The sequence below is a fragment of the Athene noctua genome, chromosome 4 (genome assembly GCF_965140245.1).
Source record: "Athene noctua chromosome 4, bAthNoc1.hap1.1, whole genome shotgun sequence".
In the NCBI taxonomy this organism is placed as follows: Eukaryota; Metazoa; Chordata; class Aves; order Strigiformes; family Strigidae; genus Athene; species Athene noctua.
The window spans coordinates 31,200,027-31,223,164 of NC_134040.1; the positions used below are offsets into that span (position 1 = coordinate 31,200,027).

General features: G+C 43.5%; 1 protein-coding gene across 1 annotated transcript in view; it reads left to right on the plus strand.

Annotated features, from left to right (window-relative positions):
• Nucleotides 1–3,537: 3,537 nt before the first annotated feature.
• Nucleotides 3,538–23,138, plus strand: part of KIT (KIT proto-oncogene, receptor tyrosine kinase) — a 56,178-nt gene continuing 36,577 nt past the window's right edge. The window contains exons 1-2 of the mRNA XM_074904831.1: nt 3,538–3,643; nt 22,144–22,383. Of these exons, the coding sequence (XP_074760932.1) occupies nt 3,577–3,643; nt 22,144–22,383 (307 nt within the window). The 5' untranslated portion in view covers nt 3,538–3,576. The remainder of the gene's footprint in view (nt 3,644–22,143; nt 22,384–23,138) is intronic.

Sequence of the window (23,138 nt, forward strand, 5' to 3'; positions counted from 1 at the left end):
CATGTCAGTGTGAGGATGTAGAAGACTGGAAATTAATAAAACTAAATGTAACAGGACATCCTGAAATCTCAAGGTTTCTAGAATACAGGTCCAGCTGGATTATACCTTGCCATACCAACAGTTTAGACCAGCAGATTTCACACATTTTTTTTTTATTAATAAACAAGAGCCTCAGAAAATTCACAGCTATGGTTTTGTTGATTAAGATAGAGCAGAGTGGTGAATATATATTTTTGCATGGTAGTCATATGACATTCCTGACAGCCACGATTCAGAAATGCTGTTTTAGAAGAATGCACAAGGCAGAAATTTAATCACTTTTCACTTTTAAAAAGTTTAACAAACTTTTACGCCAATGGTTAGATAGCTTTTACAACAACATTGGTAAATCGATACACGTTTCAAACTCTCATAATTTCTCACAGCCTTCAGGAATCACAGTGGAGTTAATTCTCAAGCTATCTAGCTTTCTGGAGCTGCCAGTTTATATGAAACAGCGATGCCCCAGACTAAGATCTATCAATCTGCAGTTTAGAAAAAGGGAAGTATAACCTTATGGAAGAAGTCGTTATCACAGGGTTATCAGGAGGGATTCTAGCTGGCACTGATTACCTGTATTAGAAAGGTATTTTCCTCTCATTAGATATGTTGTGCCATAGATAAAACAGATCCCATGGATTATTTATGCCGTAAAGATACAGAATAAAAAGGTTTTCATAGCTCTGAAATAAACGGCTTGAAACCATCAAACTAGCTAATTTCCAAATGCATTTTCATTCAGATAGACATAATGCAAGTCCTTCATTAGGGCACCAGTTGTTCAATGACATTAACTTAATCTTAACAATATTATCGATCTATTCAATGTTTAGTCAGTAAGCAGTTGCATGGATGTGTAAAAGCAATCTTGTGAATTGACTATTCAAAAGAGCTGGTCCATAAATGTTAAATCACTTCAAGGATGTCAAGCTGAAGTGAGTTTTCTAAATACAGGGTTTCACATATTTCTCCAAGCTACAATTCTTATTGTCAGATCCATATCCATTGTCTCCAAAGTCTGTAATCTCTCTCTGTTACCCCCCCCCCCCCCCAATGTCTAGTTGGTTCCAGCAGATGATGAGGAGAGGTGGCATTACCGGTCCTAACATACTGCCACGGTACCACAGTGACAAGTGAAGAGAGGAACATGTAAGGCTGACTGCAAATGCAGAGAAGACTCCTTCTGGTGTAAACTCACATGTTTTGGACAAAGGTAGAAAAGAGACCTAAGAGAATCCTCCACTGCTTCAGAAACTTTTTTCTATAATGCCAACAGAATATGGATGACAGAACTTAAAGAGTATTCACTGCAATACAATGGACAGAGGTGGAAAGGGTAACTGTCTTTATCATTATGATTATTAAAAATAAATGAAGTGCCAAGATTAAAACCAATTCACCTTTGTTTCTCACTTACTGTAGCTATTTATAGCCAGGCAAAATACACAGAGAATATTGTTGTTGCTCTGATTCTGAGGTGTCTAACATTCAGCTAATGCTTGTGAAAATGAGGCACATGATGCAGGGCCATGCGGAGCTTGGCTTCATGTGATCAGGAATGTGCACATAAAGGCAGGCCCCTAACTGAAAGAGCACTAATCAAGAAGAACAGGGAGAAACCTGTTACAATAACAACATCACATGTTCCTTGATAATGTTTCAGTGGAAACCTCTCATAGCATATTGTGTGCTGCCTTTGCATCTTTAAGAAATTAAACTGTAAATGCTCCATATTTATATAAGTATTTCCAACTCCCTTTTTTTCTCCTACAAAACCAAAACCCAAATACAACTGGAAAATCTGGAGTGCAATAAAAATTTAAGTATTTCAGCTATTTTTGCCTTTACCTAGAATTAATTTGATGAGGCTAGCATCTAGTGAGAAATACGATTTTAAAATGATGTTTGATTTTGAAATTGTTGGTGCGCTAACAAAAATGTATTCCATTTTGCAGCAGAGAAAAGATTCACCCATCAAAAGAGACTGGCTGTCAGAGATGAAAGAGAGTAAAGAAATGGAGAGAGCCGTTTTAAACATGTAAGACAAGACTTTCATCTCATGCCGGACCATATGGGACAGTGCTATTAACCTTGGGAAAAATCTGACAGGAATGAAAAAGAAAAGAAGATGAAGGAAAAAAAAAAGGGGAATAATTTACCTTCCATAACTTTTCTGATCTGTACCGACATGTTTCAGGAAGTCTACATTTATGCCTTTCCACGGGTGAAGGTTTTGCCATGTGTCCCCTACATCTTTCTGTACATCCAGAAGTGTTGGTATGGGTTTTCTGACAGTCTCTGTGTCCTTCCCGCACCTGCCTGCTCGGGTGCTGCCTGTGGATACCCGGGCAGAGCGCGGCTGGTGAATGCATGGATGACTCCTTCGCCTGAGTCACCCATATACTTCTCTCTCACCTCAGCAGTGTGTGACACTGACCGACAAAGCAGTGCTAAAGACAGAGATTTCTGTAGTTTGTATTATTTCTGCCTGAAGAGCAGCTCTACATCTGCTCTGCAGCTACAGGAGCAAGTGCCCCCAGATTCTCCTTGTCAATCGTCTCATCGGTGCTTAAAAAACTCCCTCTGTGGGATTCCACAACCTCTTCTCCGCAATGCATTTGTAGACTAAATTTTCCTTACTCTTCACAAGTACTTTCCTAACATTTAAGCTATTTCTTTTTTTGCTGAGAACTAAATGGATTACTTTTTATCTTGCCCTTGGGGGACATGAAAAACAATTGCTCACAATCCCCTTTGTAAGAATCTTTTGCATGTTTAAGTTTCCCTGTCAGCTTTCTCTTTTCCATATGGAACCAGTCAGTTCTTTCAATCCTTCCTTTTGTGTCACAGCCTACACTTTTAAGTCTCACTTCTGGTGCTCTGACTGACCCTTAACAGGTGACGGCCTAGAGCCGGCACAGTTTGAGGTCTCAGCAGTGCGAGCCAGGATCTGCCGTGACACAGGAGCCACCAGTCAGGATTTCAGAGCTAGACAAAAGGCTTTGGACCTGCCCTTCGAAAGATGCTCCCTCTCTTTCTAGGCCCCGTGCCCAGCCTGGCCGCCCCCGCCCCGACCACGCTGCTCCCTGGGCCTACCCGCCCCCACAGCCCCGACCTTTCTTCTCGCAGCTACCCCGCGAGGAGGGCGACCTCTCCCCCACGACCGCACTGTGCGCACATTCGGCCACCGAGGTTTTTCTTTTTTAAAATAATTTTATTTTGGGGGGCTCTTTGGGGTCTTTATGGTGAGCCCCACCGAGGTAAATTAGGACGCTCCCCTTGCCCGGGGGGAGTGGGGAGGGAGCTCCTCACCTGCGCCCAGCCCTGTGGCGGCGGGGCGGGGCGGGGGCGCGGAGGGCGCCGCGGGGGGCAGCGCGGCGCGGCGCTGCGCGGGGCGGGCGGCGGAGGCGGAGCCGGCGGCGGCGCGGCGGGGCCGGCTGTACTCCGCAGTCCTCCCGCGGGGGCTCGGGCATCTTTGCGCGGCGGGCGGTGCGAGCGGCAGCCGCGCCGGGCTCGGGGGGTGGCGGCGGCGGCGGCATGGAGGGCGCGTACCTCGCCTGGGAGCTGGCGCACGTCGTGCTGCTGCTGAGCCTCTTCCCCGCAGGTGGGAGCCGCGGGCGTGGGAGAGCGCGGAGCCCCGCGGGGCGGCGGGGACGGGGCAAGCGGGGGCGGCTGCGGGGAAAACTTCGGCGCCGGCGGCCCCTTCCACGGGGGCAGCGCCGTGCCGGGGGTGGCGGCGGTGGCAGCCCGAGGTTTGCTCTGGCATCGCCCCGCGCCGCCTTTGCGGGACGCCTCGCCGGGGGGAGAAAAATAATAATAAAAAAAAAGTCCTTTGTTTGTAGTGCGCGGTTATCCGGGGCTGGGAGGGAGGCCGGCAGGGAGCTCCCCCCAGTCTCCCCGGGCCGGGCTGTTTTGACAATAAACTATGTGGTGATCAGTACAAAATGTCCCTGGGGTTAAGTGATCGTTGAACAATAGGCAGGGAAGGAGCCGCCGCCGTCAGGTGTCCAGCGCTCCCCTGCATAGGTGAAGCCTCCCGGGGCGGGGCGCGGGCTGGTCGGCCCGGTGCCCCGCTGCGCCCCGGCGGGAGGGTGGGTGCCCCGGCGGGTGGGTGCCCGCCGGCGGGAGGAGCCGAGCAGACGGCTCCCTGCGGGACAAGGCGTCAGAGCGCGTCTGCTCTGGCACTGTGGACCCTCCGCCTTAAAGAGGGGGGCAAGCAGTGCCCCCCCAGGTCTTCGGGAGGTCTGGCAGCGCTAGAACTTCGGCGTGTCGGGTGTAAATTCGAAGGTTCCCTTCCGCCTCCTTAACAGAAGGGGCTTTCCTTGCCTAACCTCACGGGGCTAGTGATTTTAAATACTGCACCTGGCTGCAGCGCGGAGCAACTTTGCACATGGCTTTCGGAGCCGCCGCGCAGGTCGTTGCGCGGTTCGTAGGCTCAGGAGGCGTTTGGGGCTCTGCAGAGGAAGGTGCTGCAAGGAGGTCGCTGCTGGTGGTCGAGCAGTTGCGCCCAGGGAGGGATTTGGCCCCGCGCACCGGAGTATGAAAGCGGATAACGTGGAAGGTTATTTTGCTGCTTGCCCAAGGGGAAGCTGGGGACTCGATGCGCAGCGCTGGGTGCGTAACGCGGGCTGCCGCCGGCGGAGGGGAGCCCTGCGGAGCAGCCTGTGCCAACGCAACCGCGGAGGGCTCCGCTGCCCTCCGCCCCCGCTGCGGGGAGCACATCAAACCAAAATACCAGGAGCTAACAGTAGGGACAACTCACGCTTCTTCACTGCGGGCGCTTTACTTTGGGATGTGAGAGGGGGCAGCAGTTGATTCAGGAACGGTTTTGTTTGGGTAACTTGTTGGGTTTGGTCCCTTTTGTTTATTGGTAATCTGAACTAGAGTGTGGTATCTGAAAATCTGGACTTTCCTATTTAGAAATACCCATATACGTCTGCAGAGTACTAGTGCTGTGGCCACAGGGGTGGGAAAGTCTACTACCAATGAGTTATTCCTTGAAATAAATAAAAATTAAAAAGTTGAATTTATTAACACCCACCAACTTTCTTCATGTATTATTTCTTGCCTGCGCTTGAAAGATGGGCTTACATGAAGCACATCCATATGCGGTTCATATGGATGAAGACTGTCCTTAAAGAAAGCTTGAGAAACAGGTCAGACTGGCAGCATCTCCTGGAAAGCATGGGATGCAGGCTTCAGAGTGCTGGAGAGGCAAGGAAGGAACCTTTCTCATGATCCGTCCTCTGATTCAGGGATCAGACACTTGTGGAAGACATTTCACCTCAAGTGCACATGAGACAAACCGGTATAGGCAAAAATACGCTGTGCAGTGGGCATAAATGACTTGTCATTGTAAAAGAGAACTGTCTTTGGAGACGTTAGGCGCATCATCTCTGTATTGCACAGATGTAGAATATTCAGCGCTAGTTTTGTGTGGGAGTGTGTACGAGAGTGATGGCTCTTTCCTGGCAGGGGCACAGGGGACGTAAGAAGTGTCAGGCAGGATGGAGCTGATCTGCTCTGCTGGATAGCTCTGGAGCTGGCATGACCTTGGATTACTTTTGGGTTTGCCTCAGTGCAGATGCTTGGACTGGGTGATCTCTCATGGTCCCTATTGAGACCTATCCTGTTGTTTATCGGTATACAGATTTATATTAAGTATCTTTCTTTGGCCTTTAGTCAAGAGCTTCTTCATTTGTTTTGCAAATAGGGAAGGAGGATGTAGAAAACAGAGCTTAATGTAGCTTCTTGGAGGGTAAACCATTCATCTCTTCTGTCTACAGCCCCTTCCTAAGTATTGTTTTTCTTGCCTCCTAACATATGCTTCCACTTTTCCTTACATTTGGGGATTGCCTAGTTCTTGTTTTCTGCAATATTCTGGAATGATCTTTTCTCTGTGCTTCGCCTGTCCTCCCCCAAGGCTTGCCCTGTACCCCACCCCCCAGTACTCTGCCAGTGTTTGTGGCATTTCTATCCCGTGGTCATGGAAGACTGGATGTGGTTCCTTTCAGCATCCATCAATACAGCCTTTATTTTTTAGTCAGCTGCAGAGTAATAGGAGGCTCTCCCTGTGCCCAGAGGGAAGAATGTGTTTTCATGATGCTTCCTGCTACCTGTCAGCCTTGAGGGAGGAGACTTGAAGGAGGAAGATAAACTTGATAAGGATTGTGATTGCTGTCACTCAGTTGCTGCCTTGACCCCCTCAAACCATATGAGTATCCTGCCCTTCCTACTCCCCGATTGCCATTTCGTCTCTCTCCTCCTTTTCTTCCCTCGCCTTCAGCAGTGCGAATTCTCCTGTTCAGAAACGTGGCCCAAGGCCACTGCCAGGAGCAGAATGGAAATGTCAAAGATTGCTCAATACTCGACTCTTTTTCCTTCTGTTACAACTGGGAACCCTCTCCCAGCAAGTGCATAAGTGATTTATCTTCAGGCTTTATAATAAAGAATGTGATAAATTTGGCAAGAAGTGAGACTTACATTTGCATCCCGTTTAAGTACCATTCATAGAGACTGGAGGCATTTTCATGTGCTCATTTTGCAAGAGAGAGCCTCTCCTTGACAGATGACTGTAGCTGTAGTACTGTTAGGTTCTCTGTATGCTTTCCACCTTTCTTCAGCTCTCTCAGAAACCTGTCATTGATTGTCCAAACAGTAAACAGACCTTCTTTGCAGGTCCCTGAATTGATTCAGGGATCCTGAGTCACCTCCAGAAGGGACATGTTGTACCAGGACACAGGTGGAATCAGAAAGGATGTCTTTAGCACGTGTAAACATGAGCTAGGACAGGTTTTAGGAGAACATCTGAGTCATGTTCCTGTTGGTAGGGGTTTCTTATAATGAAACTTGTCCTCTTCTCTCTCTGGTTTGTTGTGAGAGACTTGAATGATACCTCTGTATTCTTTGGATTTCTGTTTGAATTGTAATTCATTGTTAGTGCAAGCTATTAAAAAGATTTTTAGGGTGTATTTGGAACTGTCAAACTAAAAACCAAATACTACGCATTCGGGGTTTGAAGGCAAGCTGCTTTCTAGCCCGAACTTCGAGTAAACCCTCTGGTGTAATCTGAAGGTAAGGAATAACAAATTGTGGATGAAACAAGAACCACACAACATCAAAGAGTTTCGACAACATACACGTTTATCTACAATACATGACAAGTAATCTAATCTCATATCAATCTTGTAGAAGAGAGGCAGTAATTGCTCAAGATTAAGCCACTTTTCAGCTTTTTCTCTCTGTCCATGAAGATGAATGCCATTGCAGAGATCAAGCGTTGCACATTGTCTTGCTGTATGTATGTGACACATGATTTTACAGATGTTGTTTTCTTTTTCATCTAGTACAAACATCTTCCAGGATTTTGACTCATTTCCTTAAGTCTCTTTCAGCTGTTCAGAGAATGGCTAGAGGAAATGAGGTCTAATATCCTAATGCATTGCATTTACTGTAAGTATGCTCTCACTTTACATATAAAACTTTGCCTTTTTGTAATTTCTCAGTGTCCTTCTGAATATTCCCTTGCGCACGAAACAACTTGAAATTGGTTTCTGTCCTTCAGAATCTCAACTCCCCTGGTTGAGGCTCTTCAGCCTTAATAGAGCTTAAGGTGTTCATTGTAACCTTTGTTGAAAGAGGAGAGCTGGTACTAAAGGCATCTAATAAAAGTTGTGATCCAGATTTCAAAGCTGTGATCCAGATTTCAGTATTGCATCTTTTGGACATTTATTTTAGAAAATCTGAAGAAAATGCAGAAAATGCACATACCAATTGCTAGGATTTGGCATAAAAGGAATTTTAAAATAATTACTGCTCTTCTGTATTTTTTTTACTGCAGAGGTATTGTGCTTGGCTTTTTCAGTGACTTTTAGGAAACTAGAAGAACTTTTTTGAAAAGGACCCTCTTTGACAATGATTTCTGTAAGCAGTCACAAATGAATGTAATTTTATGTGTATGAGCAGTCTCTGTGGCTGGTTGCCAGACCTAATGGCAACCGAAGAGTATTGTTTGTCCACTGGCCAAGATTGCTGCCGTTAGTGATAAAAGCATAAGGGCAGTGTAAACATCTGTGTTTGAAGGGAGAACGTGACTTCTGTTTTCTGCAGTATACCAGTTAGAAAGCACAGTAAATGTTAATCTCTCAGTGAATTTACTCCTGGGGATTATATTAATTTATTCTGAAAACATAGGTTTTCAGATATACCTTTAAATGGATTTTTAATGATCTTTTCCAGGTTGCAACCGATTTTTTTTTTTTTTTTTAAGTATGCAAAGCTCTTGGTTATATTATCTTTAACACCAAACAGGCATGCAAACAACAGAGAAGTTTCTAATGTTGTTACCATGCTATGCGACTCCTGGGCTGCTCCATAGGGATCATTCCTGGAAATTGCAACTAAAATTAAGTATCATTTAGTAACATTATCAGCTACGGGGGCTTTTGTCACTGGGGAGGTGACAGCATTAAACGTCTATGATTTTAACTGTCATCTTGACAGATGAGTCTGTAATCATGTAACATAATCATTAAATATCTGATACAGAGAAGAATTCGCTGGTCAACTAGGCACTGACAGTTGTAAATCTAAGTGATAAAGAGCATGCATGGATTGATATAAGTTAAGGAAAGATGAAAACTGTGGCAGGGAAATTTGGAAGTCAGAGAGATGCATGTCTTACAGGTTCTTTGGAAGCCTGTCAAATGCCAGGTTAGTCCTGCATCTTCTTTCTTTTCCCATCAGTAACTGTTTTAAGCTAAGCAGTGCTCCTCTGCTCATGCTGGGTGAATTGCTCCTCATGAGATGAAGTGGACTTCTTTTAAAGAAAGGCTTTGTGCAAAAGACACACAGGAAAAAGAAATGGAACTTGTTGGTTATAACCTGTCATGCAGAGCCTGCGTGTTTAAGGGCGGGAGGGAAGGTCCCAATGAGCTGTGTTTTTGTTCACACACCTAGGCCATTCAGAACTAGGTTCCTGCTGAAGGGTATCATGAGATTAAAAATTTGCTCTTGGCTCTCTTAATCTGTTTTTTGTTCAGGAGTTAATAGCTGCACTGATGTCACATGTTGAAGGTTTTGTCTGCAGCCCTCAGGACTGGAAACGTCATTCTTTGCTGAATGAAATCTGACTTTTCTCACACATTCACCTGCCTCCTGCAGCTGGGTTTCTAAGAGACACAGCAAGTCTTGGGAAGCTCCCACAGAACTGTAAGAGTAAGGCTGGAGGAGATCCGCAGAGGTTATCTGGTGTACCCCAGCGTCAGATGGAGCAGATCTTCTCAGATTAGACTTTGGTCTAACCTGCTCTGAGGCAGACTTGCGGTATAGAGTCTACCACCCATTTCTTCTAGTAGATAACTAGTTGTTAAAGGTAAAAAGCTTCTCTGATATCTAATGTAATGTCCCTTGCTGGTTGCTTAATTCCATCTTTTTTTTTTTTCTGCTCTCATGGATATAGTGAACTGCTGATCACTATCCTCGTCATAATGACATTTTACACGCTGACAATTAATATAACATCTTTGCCTTCTCTTTGCTATGATAAACCTTTTTCAGTCTTTTCTTTTGGTGCATCTTTCGTAACTACTCCTCCTCCTTTTGTTCTCAACCCTCTCCAACTTGTTTGCATTTCCTCCAGATGCAATGTGTAAAATTGACATTTGACTGCAGATAAGAAACCCAGTGCTCCCAGGTTTAACAAAATAGTCAGCTCCCCATATACGATGTGTTTCAATTTGATTCAAAGCATTGTAAAGCTGATTTTAATTATGATTTAAATCAGCTAACAGTAAGTCTTATTTTAACTGTTTTGTATTTGTACTTAATCATTTTGTAAAGAAAGGTTTAACCTCCTTTATTACCATTGAGATAGAGTTTTAATTAAATATAGCCTTTGCACTTAATGTTATACTTACTTTGATTAATCACTGTGCCTGTATTTAAGCAATTATGTGTCTTGTTTGATATATACTTATTCTGATTCTTCATGTGTATGTTTTAATATAAAAATAGAAAGTGTTGATGTTTCTTGTGTTAGATAATTGATTTTTTTACTGATGATTTGCATCGATTACAATGAAGGAAACAAGAATTCTGAAATGTTCTTCCGTTAGATAAATAGCAGCACATAGAAGCCAGCCAATTCAGAAGAAAAAACTCATTGAGAAATGTTTTGAAATAAAGAATTAATGTCTGAAAGGCCTATCTGTAGTCAAAACTGGTGGTTTCTAATCACTATGCTGTAAAATTTTATAACTAGTCCATCTCCTCTTTTTATTCTTAGAATGGCAATGGAAAGAAACATTCATGGTTTTTTTTCAACTCCTGATCAGTAGCTCCCCTTTGAATGGACTGGTGGCTTAATTGAGTTGTATTGCATGAACCGAAATAAAGAAAATATTTTCTCTGCACCTGCTAGGAAAGTCCAGATGCCAAAGGCTGCTTTATTGCTGCAGCACAACCTGCCTGTAGGTGCTCAGCGACTGACTTCCATGAATTCAGTACTTTGATTATCTTTAAAATGTTGGCAGCAAATAAACGGCTTGAATAATTTTTTTGTCTTTAATTTTTTTTAATGATTAGAAGAGTTGTAAATTTAAATATATGTTGTATTTTCAAAATTACTGTTGGATATTTTTTGCATTTTAAAAGGAAAATGTGCATTATAAAAATGCTATTTTAACTTTTAATATAGTATTAAATACGCCGTTTAATAGGGTATTTTTACCTGAAGTAGTTCCGTTCGTATGCCTTAGATGCTCTTCTGCACTAAGATCTGGTACTGAGGCATTTGTTTTCTGCTGCTCAGTGACTACCTGATTCTTTTCTTTACTTTTGCTGCCTAACTCTTTGTTTGCTATTTTATATAGCATAGAAGTGCTTTCTATGCCTGGATGAGCCTAACTTTTTAACGAAATTATGTTATCTTCAACAAAATAAAAGCTTCCTCTCAGTAGTGTTCATTGTAACACAAGCTGTTAAAGTTTCCTATTCCATAGCATGTGTGACTTCCAGGTATTATACGTAAAACTGCTGACTTTGCAGGAATGCTAATATCATCATACCTAGGATTTGAGGTATGCAGCACAATAGAAGAGGTCAAATGGAGCAGAAGTAAACGTTGTATTTCTGGTATACTCCCACAAACTAGATGACATCAGAAATGATGCTGAAATGGGATTCCCTGTGTAGGCAAGTACTCAGACTGTGCTCACAGTGCGGTGCCCTCTTGTGTGTGTCTCCTGCGGTAGGAAGGAGGACCACTTTTTCAATAAGCAGCTAGCTATATATATGCCATGTATATGCAATTTGTGACAGGGCTTATTACTGAACTAGGAAGTAAAGTACAAGCAAAAAATGCAAGTGGGACTTCTGCTTACATTGGAAATTAATTTCGACAGCTGAGTTATGTATCTCCTTGCCAGAAGGCTGGGGAAGTGAAACTGGATTGTCAGAATTATATCCAAATCTCTGTATTCAAGGCACTTCAAGACAACATCAGTGACAAATCTTGCTGGTTGTTAGCATGATTACCTGAGGTGAGATGTGTTCACCCTGGGAGGTTCTGAAGAACGTGCTGATGAATCTTCCAGAAGTTGTCCTAGTCACAGTTTCAGGAGGCATGTGCAAAGATAATTCTCTAATACTGGGTCCCTCATTAAAAATATGTTTATTAGATTTGGTATTGTCTGTAAAACAATGCTTCTGCAAGAATTTTTTACCAATGTCTTAGTAGCAAAGTTTGTGTGCTAGTTAAACAAGGGAAATCTAACTTATTGCAGGCTTATTAAAAATCAGTGAATAGATAATTTAAATGGACAAATATGTAAATACTCCAAACCCTGCTTTTTAAATGGATCTGTGTGCCCTGTGGATGCATGATGTGATGCAATGACCTGTATTTCAGTAATAAAGCTATGTAAATACTTTAGCTATCTTATTACTAAACCCAGCATTTTTCTCATGAATCTATCAATTCTTTCAGTGAAGGAAAAGAGAATACAAAGTAATGTGGACATAAAAGATAGCTATGTCTTGTGCAAATTTGGTGAACATATTTATTAATCTGAAAGTCTTGTTTATTGCTGTAATCTTCTAGGAAAAAGTACTGAACTAAATATCTAGAGAAAGTAAAAAGCAGTGTTCCTCTTTGTGGTATTTAATGTGGTCCATCATAAGAGCAATGATAACGTAATTATGCAATTATTGGTATATTTTCCCCTCTGGAGGCCTTATGTAGATAATTACCAGTGCACCTTTTAATGAAATTGCTACTGTTTGATAAAATTACTGCCAAGACTTGAAATAATTAGAATTCGCATTGCCAAAAGTCTTACATCTCCTTCCTCAGTTGAGCCTTTTCCAGATAGGCATTAATTCAGATTGCAAAACAATTCACTGTTCTCCAGTTTTCTCATTTCTCTTCATTAAAACTACCTTTTCACTGCATTTCTGAAAACACGCTTTCAAGCCCCTGTTGCTCATTACAAGGAACATTCATTCAAAATGGAAGTTGAAAGATGCTGCACCTTTTAATGTCAATGTCAGCAAAGAGAAGTGAGAAGAAAAAGCCATTAAAGGAATAGACTGGCTGAATGACAGCTGAATTTGAATATGCTATGCATTAGTGCTCTTTTCCATTCCTTCTAATCATTCTCCATACTTCATAATTTGTTTATTTTTTGTGTCTAACAGCTGATAAAACTAACTGTGGGAACAGCTGGTTAATAAGTAATTTTGGAAATGAGGAAAGAAGGCAATAATTCAGTAGAAGTAAGGATCAGTCTAAATGTATAAATCTTAATGCTGACAAGTGTTGTGGCAAACAGTTGCTCTTTTTTTTTTTTGCAAATTCTGCTTGTGTGCCTACATACATAGATACTTATCTGTCCTATGTATTTTGCTTTGAATAAGAATTAGCAGGTAGTTGTTTCAAGTTTAGACCATTCAAGTTTAAAGAAATCTGATAGGTCAGTCATGCTTTGGGTTTGGTTTTGTCCATTGCCTGTAGATTCCTTCTGTCGTGGGAAGTTTAGGTATAAGGGACCATAGTGTGTCAACGTGCTGTAATAAAATTAATTAATTGTCTAGAATAGGTTGTTGCTCATGGTGCTTCAAGATGAGTGACTGGACTGCTATTGTAAATGTGGCGCTCCTTCAAAAACAAACCCAGACCCCCCAAACAACAGAAAAAGCCCCAAAGCCTTGACTTCCCAGAAAAAGGATTCAGAAAGGTATCATACCCAGGCATGGAAAGGAAGTATGGCGTCTGATCCTGCTGTAGCCATTTACTATGCATGCTAAACTAGAATGATATTAAGCTACACATCTGCCTTTTACAAATTCCTCTATTAGCTGTATTAGCAGAGCGGGGCATGCCAGTCAGAAAGGGCAAGCTGCTTGATAGGCAGGAAAAGTGGCCTCTTTGCATGGCTGGAGTTTCCTCACCCCAGCACGGGAAGACAAAGCGACTGTGGCAAGAAGATGGTACATCTCTGTCTCTGGAAGGTGCAGTTACTTCCCCCAGCCCCCTGCCTTGAGGGAGCATTGCGTTTGCATGTATAGGGCAAGTCTCACATGTTGTGGAGTCATGTGCAGAATCTGCTTTGCTAAGCCTGCTTCTGATAAGGAAGCAAAGTATGATTAGCTACATTGCTGCTGTAAGAGCCTCTGCAGGCTTCTACCCACAATCTGGGGATCAGCCCAGGTGTTCACGCTTGTCCTGCCTGAAAATCCTGTAAATGTCTGGGAGAGTGGGATGTGTGGGGGCTGGAGAGCTGACTGGCTTTGTCTGCTTGGCACCTGCCTCTGGTGCTGGCTGTTTCTGATTAGCCACATCTCGATTGGAGAGGTGCATAACCTCTTCTCAGGTGTAGTTGGGTGTCTCTTCAGTCCCCTGAGGTGTTTTCTCTGCAAGGGGTAAGCACCAAGTGCCTTTACTTGTCCTGTGGAGTGCTCTCCCCAGGGTGTGAGGTGTGTTGTGAGGCAGGTTCAGGTAGGAGCGATTCCAAACCTTGGAGCTGAAAGCTTCCCGAGGCGTGTCACTGCAGAGGAGGGGTGTCTCAGCCACAGCCAAGGTCCAGCTGCCTCTGTGGTTCCCAATGCTCATGCCTCCACAGAAGATAAAGACAACCTTTGTTCCAGCCTCCTTCCACTTCCTCTCTTGGGTTTGACATGGGTTGGAATCAGCTGTCTGACTCTACACTTGCTCTTTGTGTTGGGGGATACCCGTTTCTCCTTTATGCTGCCTGCAGATGGAGTTGGTTTGGCTGTGCCTGAGTGCTGGGCTGTCAAGCTCCTGCCTTCTGGCCTCTGCAGTGCCCTTCCTCTGCCCCCTTCCCGTGCAGGGTGAAGGGTCTGCAGGGGGGGAAGGATGGGAGAGAAAGCAGTGGTTACTCTCATGCAGCTGGGTAAATGTTAAAGCCCCCACTAATTCTCTCCCTTGGTTTTCTGCTTAGTAACGTACACCCTCTGAGGATTGAAAACTTCAGAGCAAGCACAAGTGCAGGAGCTCTGCATTTCTGCTTGGGAAACATGGTGTTGAAGAGTCTGTTGGTCAGCAGATAGCACTGACTCTGTTACATGGGTTAGAAACAAACCATTTAGTTCTTCAGGGAAGCTTAATCAGTCAAGACCCTGTAATACATGCCTGGTGACAAATTATTTTTCAGTCTCTGAAATGAAGTTGGGACGGAGGAGCCAGTCATCATTTCTATCAGCAAGGGTTTGTGGCATTCATATATGCTAAGAGTCAGTGACGCTTGCAGGGGACAATCACATCTTTGGTCTTTTTTGGTCTGTGTCTTTGAAGAAGACATTAGCATGGGTGTTGGTGTGGATTGTTTCTTTTGTGAAGTAAGAGACTATACTGCTAGCCTTCTTTTCCCCCGCAGCCTAGCTGAAATGGGATCTGATGTAGCTTTCAGATCAAATCATTTAAAATTGACATTTGCCATTGCTAAACTTTTCATCTAGCATAAGGGAGAGTGTCTGTTTAGTGAAGTGGAACAAAACAAGTAAGCATATGATAGCATCTCTCCTTCGAAAAATCTGGGAGATTTTAATTTACTATGATGTATAAAGTTTTTTCAGTGTGATTAACATGCAAGTTTGGCACTTTGTTTCCTTGGGGCATGAAATGGCAGGACAAAGAAAATATAATTGAAAAGGTCTTAAATTAATCTCCATCGTAGCATATGTCAAGTGTCATAGTTGCTTTAACAAATAAGAGACAGAGTTGGAAAGGCAGTACTCTTCAATTAGACCATAATACTGTAAGGAAGACTGGGCAGGCTTCTGGCTAGGACTTCTGCACTTGTGTGAAAGAGATGTTTTAGCTTCTGGTTTTCGTTCAGATCTGTGGGAGACTTGTGTGTCTGAAAACATGTTCATTTTTCCAGCAGTGCTGGGTATGGTGAAAGAGGATATTACTTCCCTGCAAGCTGTCTTGCTGATATCCGTGGACCATTGCATCTACAACAGTGCCACTACTTTAACTGATAAAACATATCTCTTGTTTCTGCTCTCTTATGTTGTTGTAGATGAGAAACTGAAAAATGTGGTGAGGTCTGTGTGATAACCCTTGAAATGAACCCAGTGCCCCGAATGAATAGGCACTGAAAGAAAGTCTAATTGTACCCAATCACCACAATCTTACATGAAAGTCACGGACATTTTGTCCCTTGAAGTTTAGCTCCTCAGTGCATTTGTCATAGAAAAACGTTAACTGGTTTAGAAATCATGGTCAGGATCAGGTCATGGTCAGGTCATTGTTTTCTCTGTGCGGTGTTTGTCAGCTTACATGGGGACTACGAAGGTTATGGACAACCACAGGGGGAAGAGGCAGAAGCTCAAGAGGAGCTTGCCATGTCCTGACAGTGTGTCCCAGTCTGGGAGAGGCAGGGAGGGGGATTTGCTCTTGCTGGGTAGCAATGAACCTGCGGGCAGGTCACTGCCAGTCCCTCAGACTTGGCAGAAAGACTGGTACAGGATGGGAGCAGGTTGTGGCTGTACTCTGCGGCTGTGTTGTGCCCCTGTCTTGGGAGATGTTTGAGATAAGTTTAATGTGGAAGTGAGTGGGATAAGGCACAAGGGGTTTGGTTTGATTTGGTTTTGTTTCTTTGAAAGCAATCTGTTGTGTTACAGAGCTGCCACAAACTTCTTTTTCCTTTTAATGTTTAGTTAAGAGTTGAAAGAGGAAACAGCCACAAAGGGACTAACCTGTTGGCCTAAAGTTGTGCAGGAAATCTGTGGCAGAGCTGGGAATAAAATCCACAGTGCTTGACTCTTCATCTTATTCCATGCCAGTCTCACGTCTGTTGTTTGCTACCAGTTTTCCAGTTGTTTGTGAGCATGATACGGACTTGCACCCGATGTGCTTTTCCGTGCTACAGCAGTGTTGTTGTTGAGGCTGAAAAGCTCCAGCATAAACCATATTTTTTTTGCAGGATGGTGCACTCGTTATCCAAAGCTTTTGTTGTTTGCACATCCCTTAATTGTTACAGGAACATTCTGCTGTCCTTAATCATATCCCTGCAATTTGACCTGCATTTCCTATCAGTATTATCTAGAGCTGTTTCATTTTCTAATTCCTTCAGCCTGGTTTTCCAGATGTTCCTTCTTCATGCAGAAGTCACAACTGCTGTACTCCCCCTCTTTCCTCCTTCTCCCTTCATTTTTAGGGCTTAGGAAGCTGCTTGTAATATATTCATATATTCTGCTTCTTTTTTTAGTTACACAGCCTTGTTCACAAGTGATCCCAGCATTGTAGTTTGTATCTCAGATTTGTTATATTACAAGGAGAAGCTAGGGTAGTGGAGGTTGCTCTTCTCTGTGGGACACAAATTTAGAACATCTAAAATGTATCTTGGGCTGTCTAACTCTTGAGCTTTGCAATATTTTTTTTATTGTTAATTATTAAATATTTGCCATTATCAGCATATGTTGTTTAGCATATAATAACTACCTGCTGGTTGTCCTTGAGGCCAACTCTAGAGGGTCATCCAAACCCCAATGTGGTGCTCTGGGTATGCAGTTTATGGGGAGTGTTGGGGTGTTTCACAGCAGGATCCAAAGCCTGTGACCGTCTGTGATCATCTGCCTCCACTGATCAGCCATGGGGGCAGAGGATGGGTTTCTTCCCCTTGTCCTGTGGGGTCCCTGTGGTCAGGTATACTTCAGAGGTGGGGACACTCAGCCAAATATTATAGTAGTGGTCCATCTTCTTTTCCAAGGTGTAAGGAGATAGAGGTATGCCCAGGTGTGGGTCAGTTAACAGAGTAACGCCCACACCTGGAAATCTTCAGTGGAGAAATAATGGTTCCTCCATCCTGTTGCTCAGAGAGTTTACAGTCCTGCTGGTGACTGGTAGAGCCATGGTCCTGCCTGGGGTGAACATGGAGCCCTGGGAGGAGACAGCAAATGCCATATCCCATGGAGTTTGGCACTTAGATCTCTTACCATGCTTGGCATATATCCTGCCAACACAACCATTTCTCGAATTATTAGTGTTAGTGTTATGGTTACATGCTCATGATTGGTGTTACTGGAGCATGCAAGAGCAACAGTGGGCCTGGAAGAGCCCCATCATGCCTTGGGTGCAGTACAAATAGAGCAGTCTTGTATGTGAGGCATTAGCAGTCTGAGTAAAGATCAAGAGATAGCAGATGGACACATGCTGTGGGGATTAGTACACTGGATTACAAATTGTTGGTTAAACTCTCAGATTTCTGTTATTTAATTATTCCTCCAAAAAGAAGATAACAGAGTCTTTCCCATCTTTCTAAGCACTGTTTTAATTCTTCCTTTTTAAAGGCAGGCGATATTTAGGTGCATAATACCAACCATATTCGATAGTCCTTTACAACCTCTTGTCCTACACTGCCATACTTTGCTTGAAGAAACATTATTTTCAGAAGGCAACAAAAAAAACCCTTTACATTGTGGGAATGCTTTGCATGAGGCATTAATTCAGTTTATTTTGCTGAGAATTTGTAGGCTGTGTAAAAGGAACTGTAGCAAGATTGTCTCGAAATATGAGTGTTGGTTTCAACTGGAATATCATGGCTTTTGTTGTGGATGCCACAGCATGCTTGTTCCCTCTTGCCTTTTGTCCCCCATCTCCGGTACGTAATGGATTTCTTGTGCCTCTGGATGGAGTCGTGCTCTGCTGTGTTGTTTGCCACCTTTAAATCTTTCCAACAACTTGGTAGATAGTCCTGATAGTAAGTGTTGCAAAATTTTAAACTCCTAACTGGAATGGGTAGAATGAGTGCTAGGAGAAAGAGTAGATAAGAGTCATAAACATTGCATAAAAATGGGAAATTATATTTTTCTTAATCTTTCTGGCTATTATTATTTCTGGGATGCTTGTTTATGTTTTCAGTCATGTGAGTTTGTGTAGAGGATTAGTGGACCTCATGGAAAATTTCTGGTGGTGCTGGAATAACAAGTGCTGGTAGACTGCCTGTTGGATTTAGTAATGATAAATAAATCTGGATCTGAGAGAGATGGGGAGTAAATGAAGGCTCCCTCCAAAACTCAGACCACAAACCAAGTGATTAGGCTCTACAGGTGGTCTGACCATACTTTGTTTCCTACTCTGTGGTGGATTTGTCAGGAAGAGGAGCAGTTACCTGACCTGGTCTTAATCCGGTATATACTTTAAGAACAACTGAATCTGTGAGGTGAGTGAATTAAGTCTGGAGTATATAGCCTCATCCCAACTAATTAATCCGATTGTTTTGGTTGAACGTCTGTTGTTATCTGTGTGGGTAGGGAAATTCAGCCTCTGAATGGAGCTGCAGAGTGTGTTTTTGCATTCAAGTGGTGTTGATATTTGAGAAGTGTTCCCCCCCAGCTCAGGCATGACTATTACACATCCAGTCCAACTGTGCAGTACTGTGCTATGCATCAGAGAGGCGTGGAGCAATGGTTATTTGTAGGACTAAAGAGCCGGTCTTTGGAAGGGGTAGGGTTTCTTGCTGCAGTGCCCATCAGCATTTGCACACATCACAGCGGTGTGCATGGTTTGACAGATCCACACTCATTTAGTATGTCAGTTACGACGTTAATTTATGCACTGCTATCTCTAATGTGTCCCTTTCCTCTGCAAACCCATTGATGATGCCCTACCTTTGAACTACACACCTTTGTGCCGTAGGTTTGGGTGGTTAGGTAGGTTTGGGGAGGCGAAGCCCGATACTGGCTGTGCAGTACATTACAGACTGTTTTTTTCTGGGCATTTTGAAGCCTACGGTCATCCTGTGTGTCGTTATTTTGCTGCATAAATACCCAGGAAAGAAGTGGAAGGAGCAGTTCAGCAAGCCAGGCTGGCTTGGCACTTCCTCAGGGGCAAGTAAATGAGTTTGTTCTCACATAGCTCTGGGGCTCTTTGAATGAGGTAACCCCTTGCTGCAGCCGAGAATGTGTCTCTGCTAAAGCGTGTGCAAGATGCAAAGGCTGCAGTAAAGTCTGGGGAGGGAGCATCCCCTGTCCATGCACATGCGTAGGTTATGCACGGGGAGTTTCTTTTGGCTGCAAGGTCATTTCTGTTCAGGTAGCTGAGGTGTCCCTTTGGGTTTTTGTTGTTGAAAGGAGAGCTTTGGGAGGGGCTGCATTGGTTGGCTTTGTGCTTTCAGAGGCATCCAGCCGTCAGCGATGCCATCGCAGTGGTGCCGCTGAGGCTGCTGCCAGTGGGCTGGTGGGCTTCCTCCCTGCTGCCTGTTTCATGCCAGGCGTTGGGAACTGAGGCCAGGCCACCAGCAGCACCGCCCCTAGTGCTGGTGAAGAGGGCTGCCCCATGGTGCGATGTGGGGACGTGTTGATGTTTGCTCCATGGCTGGGGCTGTGTGACCTGCCTGGTGCCATTCTCCTCACTGGTGGGGCAAGGGGTGGGCAGTGGGGGCTGTCACAGCCCAGCCACATGCCCACCTCGCTTGGCAGAGCCCAGGCTGAGACCTTGCTGGCCGCAGGCAGGGAGTGATGCCAGTGAAGAATGTCCTGATCTACTTTCCCAACCTCCCCTGACTGATCTGAGGACCTAGTGCCAGAGTGGGCATACCACATTGCACTTTTGCTGTTTTATGCAGCTCATGTCATTTGTCACTTGAAATACCCTATGGTCTGTGGGAAGCAGCAGAGAAGTCTTCTGAAGATGTCCCCATGAAGGACCTCTATGGTCTTTCATTAGACCTTCTGAGATGTCTTTTCCCTCTGCCTTTTCAGGTGCCAAAAGTTGCTGGCACTGATCTGAGGGGGTGTGCAAATCAGAGGTCTCCTTGCCTCTTCCCTGCGGTCAGGCACCCCTGTGTCCAAGGCAAAGCATTTTTCCAGTTCTCCTGCCTGCTGAACCACTGCTGGCCGGGACCTGAGACATTAAACTTGCACTCTCTTTTTTTGAGCTGCTGTATCACAGCTCAGGCTCACACCTGCACTTTGAGGTAGAAGAATTTAAGTGAAAAGTGGGGGTTTTCTCCCTTTTTCTGGCAATTACTATTTCTGTGGTGGTTTATGCATTTGGTCACAGAAGCTTATATGCAAGGTTAGTGGAAATCATTTGGAAAATTTCTGGTGATGCTGGAAAAATGACTGCTTGTTGTGATGAGCACTGGTAAATAAATTTTAATCTGAGGGAGATGGGGAAAGAATAAGGGCTCTCTAAAACCCAGACCACAAACAAATTAGTTAGAGTCTGCAGGTGGTCTGACCATCATTTGCTTCCTGCTCGATGGTGGATTTGTCAGGAAGAGGAGCAGTTACCTGACCTGGTCTTAATCCGGTATATACTTTAAGAACAACTGAATCTGTGAGGTGAGTGAATTAAGTCTGGAGTATATAGCCTCATCCCAACTAATTAATCCGATTGTTTTGGTTGAACGTCTGTTGTTATCTGTGTGGGTAGGGAAATTCAGCCTCTGAACGGAGCCGCAGAGTGTGTTTTTGAATGCAAGTAGTATTTTCAGTGGCACGACTCTGCTACTACATATGGATGTTGTACAATCTTGTACAACTGTGCTTCACATGAGAGGGACATTAGGTAACAGCAGTTATTCTAAGCTGAGGATTGCTTGTAGGACTGAAGAACTACTCTGAAAGGGGAAGAGTTTGTTCCTTCAGGACCACCTTGATATTTTCATATTTTCTCACGATGTTTAAGTAGGTCCATAGCAGTAATAATTTATCTTCATTTTCACCTGTGAACTCCCGTTCTGTAGGTTCACTAAGACTTCCACATCAGGGGTGTGTTAACGCAGCACCCCCCTGCTTGACTTTTCTTAACCGCTGAGCAGAGAAGCCTGAATGTGCTTCTTTCTCCAGGTATGCAGTGTAAGTTGGGAAGTGGCCAGGAATTGTGACTTGAAGGTGCTGATTTTACACAGCTTCATTTTCTGAGAACTTTTAAAAAGTTGTTTTATGGCATATTCCATGAAAAAAAAGCTAAGAGGTCATTTAGAGCAGCTTTGGTGATTGGGAGATTGATGCCTCAGTGAAACTAATTTGGTAGCATTGGCATGGAATTTTTTTGGAGGTAAGAAATGACAAATTAGCCCTTCAACTAAAGAAATAAGCAACTATGGAAAGCATGTACGGATGTCTTCATTGAACTGGACACTTCTAATATAAGAGTGTGAGTCAAGCTTCTGAATACATGACAGAGCAGTTAAAAAAAGATAACTGTTGAGCAAGGAAACTTCAATTCTTGGCAACATACTGAGTAAATGACAAAGAATGATTAAAAGTGCTGCCATGTAGAATCAGGCTCATATGTTCTTGAATTTAATTTTTAAATAGCTTGGGTCTGTTCCCATTCAAAATCCAAACCATTGCAGAAACTGGTGCTTCTGAAACTAGTTTCAAATGGTTTTTCAAAGGCTAATTTCCATCTGCAGTGGATATTTGGTCTGTCTGCCAAAGGTCTTGCAACCCAGAAGGTGTCTGTAGAATTGCACGGTGCCATAGTGGCTTAGTATTTTTAAGAAATAACTCCCAAAATATTAAATGCATATTTACAGCTATAAATGACAATTTTGTTGCAGAAAAAAAGAGAAAATGTTGTATTGACAGGCATTGTATTTTGTGTTGGTTGTTTTTTTTTTTTTCCAGGTGGTTCACTGCCCCGTGAAGAATCTTTGCTGGTTGTGAATAAAGGGGAGGAATTAAGGCTGAGATGCAATGAGGATGGACCTGTGACTTGGAATTTCCAGAACTCTGACCCATCAGCAAAAGCAAGGAGTTCCAATGAGAAAGAGTGGTACACCAAAAATGCAACAGTCAGAGACATAGGCAAATATATATGCAAAAGCAAAGGGATTATTGTCACATCTTTTTATGTTTTTGTGAAAGGTAAGTATCAATGATGGCATTATTTTTGCTTTCCACCCCACTTTCCTACTCCCAAAATAATAGGACAGTAAATGCTGGAGGAGGGGACAAATTTGGGGTACAGAAGGAGAACACAGTCTCATAGAAGAAGTCTTCCCTGTCCAGTAGAAAGAAAGCTCACTCCCAGCTTTGCTTGCAGTGGCCTTTGTTGCCAGAGCAAAGTTATGAATGAGTTTCTTTTTACATTTGTGGTTTTTTGTGTTGAGATACACCTTTCTTTCTGGAAGGTAGCCAAGTGACCTAAATTAGTTGTATGAGTCAGTTGTGCTGTGAGGAAGCAAGAAGTATGTAGAAATGTCTTTTTAATTCCATGCCATCCATCAGTATGGAGTCACGTAAGGTTTGGCCCCAAGCTCTTCATTTATTGAGGCAGTTAGCTAAAGGATTTTGCTTTTTGAGACTGTGCTCTTAGGCTTAAGCCAGCAGGCAGCAATGATTCCTCTGCCTCCAGCTCCTGATCTACCTCGTGACTGATCAGAAATGTATCAGACTGGAAAAAAAGTGCCTTTACTCTTGACACATTTACACAATCCGTTATTACCCTTCTTCTTTACGCAGTGTTTTTAAGAATTCCTTCTCTTCTTTTGTTGGCTCCTGATCTGTGATCTGCCCTCAAGCTGACAGTTTACCATTCCTGGCATTCCCTTTTCCTTTCTGAGAAAGACAGTTATTTTTCTTCTCCTTCAAATAGCGCTGGTGGTCTTTCTTCCCTGTTG